The sequence below is a fragment of the Mandrillus leucophaeus genome, unplaced genomic scaffold (assembly GCF_000951045.1).
Source record: "Mandrillus leucophaeus isolate KB7577 unplaced genomic scaffold, Mleu.le_1.0 Scaffold153, whole genome shotgun sequence".
In the NCBI taxonomy this organism is placed as follows: Eukaryota; Metazoa; Chordata; class Mammalia; order Primates; family Cercopithecidae; genus Mandrillus; species Mandrillus leucophaeus.
In genome coordinates, this window is record NW_012101510.1 from 2,289,039 (window position 1) to 2,290,925 (window position 1,887).

The 1,887-nt window shown below is 54.3% G+C and overlaps 2 protein-coding genes across 2 annotated transcripts in view; one reads left to right on the plus strand and one right to left on the minus strand.

Moving 5' to 3' along the window:
* The window catches only part of ATPAF2 (ATP synthase mitochondrial F1 complex assembly factor 2), a 36,347-nt gene extending 34,798 nt beyond the window's left edge, over positions 1-1,549 (minus strand). The window contains exons 1-2 of the mRNA XM_011975300.1: positions 1,197-1,549; positions 631-718 (exon numbers count right to left, since the gene is read on the minus strand). Coding sequence (XP_011830690.1) covers positions 631-718; positions 1,197-1,373 — 265 coding nt within the window. The 5' untranslated portion in view covers positions 1,374-1,549. The remainder of the gene's footprint in view (positions 1-630; positions 719-1,196) is intronic.
* Positions 1,395-1,887, plus strand: part of GID4 (GID complex subunit 4) — a 33,115-nt gene continuing 32,622 nt past the window's right edge. Inside the window, exon 1 of the mRNA XM_011975302.1 lies at positions 1,395-1,631. Coding sequence (XP_011830692.1) covers positions 1,395-1,631 — 237 coding nt within the window. The remainder of the gene's footprint in view (positions 1,632-1,887) is intronic.

Consider the following 1,887-nt stretch of genomic DNA (forward strand, 5'->3'; position numbering starts at 1 on the left):
AAAGAAAAAAAAAAAAAGAACTCGACAGCCAGAAAGATCCTCAAAGACAACCTAGTACTTCAACTCATGCAGAAAAATGAGGAAGTAGTTGCATGCCCAAGATCACACAGACCTCAGAGGTTTTGCCAGTATCAGATCCTAGATTTGCACTCCTGCCACAATGCCAAACTGCCTGTGAAGTTCTCAAGTTTCTAAAGCAGGCAGTGTTAGGGAAAAGTCCCTCATATCTTGCTGTCACCCTGGACATGTTCTAGATACCCAACGCTCTCCCACCTTCTTGCTGAACTCCTACTCATCTATCATGGCTCAGCTTAAATGCCCTTTCACCCAAGACCCATTCTAAACCCTGAACAGCCCCAAGATGGGAGCAGGTGATTCTCCGTGTTTTCACAGCTTCTTTGTATGTCCCTTATCAGGATATTATAACCTTTTGCACTCAACAGTGAACATCATTCAGGTGGGTCTTTTTCTTCTGTAACTGAGCTTCTCTACCAATACATACAGGTGGGTCTTAAAGACTACCGTGTCTCCTGCCTCCAGCACTATAAAACTAATTGAATGGTGGGAGGGTGTTACTGCTTTTCATTCACTGAAATGAATCATTCTCACTCTTACCCTAACACCACTCACCATCAGCAATGAAAGAGCCACTACTTCCGAGCTTCATCAGAGTTGGAGGTGGAGGTGACTCCACAGTCAAAGGTGGAGATGTCAATTTCTATTTAGCAGAGAAGGCTGCATGATGGCAGAGGTTGTGGTAGGAGGGAAAGTCAGGAAACCTGCAGCTGAAGTGCCCAGGATGGAGGAATGAAGGTCCAGGTTCTAGGTCCCTTCTGTGCAGGTATTGTGTTGGGCAGTGGAGACACGGAAAGCAGTCAGACACCTCAAATCTCTGAGAGAGTCTGTCTGTAACGTAGGCGAAGTCCTGATTCAGAGCCCAAACTTCCCCTTTTGAAAACAAGGATGACACCTTATTTCCTAGGGAGGGCAGCCATAAGCTTTGAGAAAAGCTGCACAGGCCAAATATCAATTACCGTATCGTGCGTCACTCGCTGTTCCCTCTCGGGTCGTCTGCCCTTGTCTGGGCTTCACTTTCTCATCTGTAAAAAGACTTGACCGGCTTGCATAACCTCATGAGCCTGAACCCTGCCTCAGTCACCTCGCTTTGCATAGCCGAAGCCCAAAGCCCACCTTACCCCAGCTCGGCCCCTACCCAAAAGAGAATGTGTCATAGTCTTACCTGTCGGCGGGGCGTAAGCCCGGGCTGGAGACGGGATGGTTGGCCCCGGACTCATAGAAGCGCAGGGACCACCCGCAGGCCGATTCAGGAGACGGCGTCCCCCGTCCCGCAGCCGGAGACAGCTCCTCCACATCGCGCCCGAGGGTCTGGGAAGATGCGCGACGCGAAACCTGGAGCAGGAAACACAGAGCGAAGGGACCCCCAAAACCGCACGTTCGGGCTGTACGGAAACCTCTCGCCGCTTCCTCAAAGCCCTCAGCCTCCCCTGGACGCCGCCATCTTCCGCATGACACCAACGGCGCGCCGTCGCCTTCGCAAACCTCCTGCGCACACCCCCAGTCAATCAGCATCACAAACGCACCTCGCCCCGCCCCCTCCACGCCGCGCCTCGGCGAGGAGACTACAAGTCCCAGCGGGCCGCTCGCGCACCCCGCCACGTGTTTTCTCCTCCCGCCAATGGGCGGAAGCGCCGCGTGAGCCTGCTCCCGCCCCCGAGGCTCGCCCGAGCCAATCGGAAGGGGCGGGGTGTGTGTGTGCGTGTGTGAGTGTGTCTGTGAGTGTCTCTGTGTGTGTATGTGTGCGCGAGGGCAAGTCGGGAGGGGGACCCAGCTCAGGACTGGGAGGCCCTGCTCGCAGGTCCCTGGGTC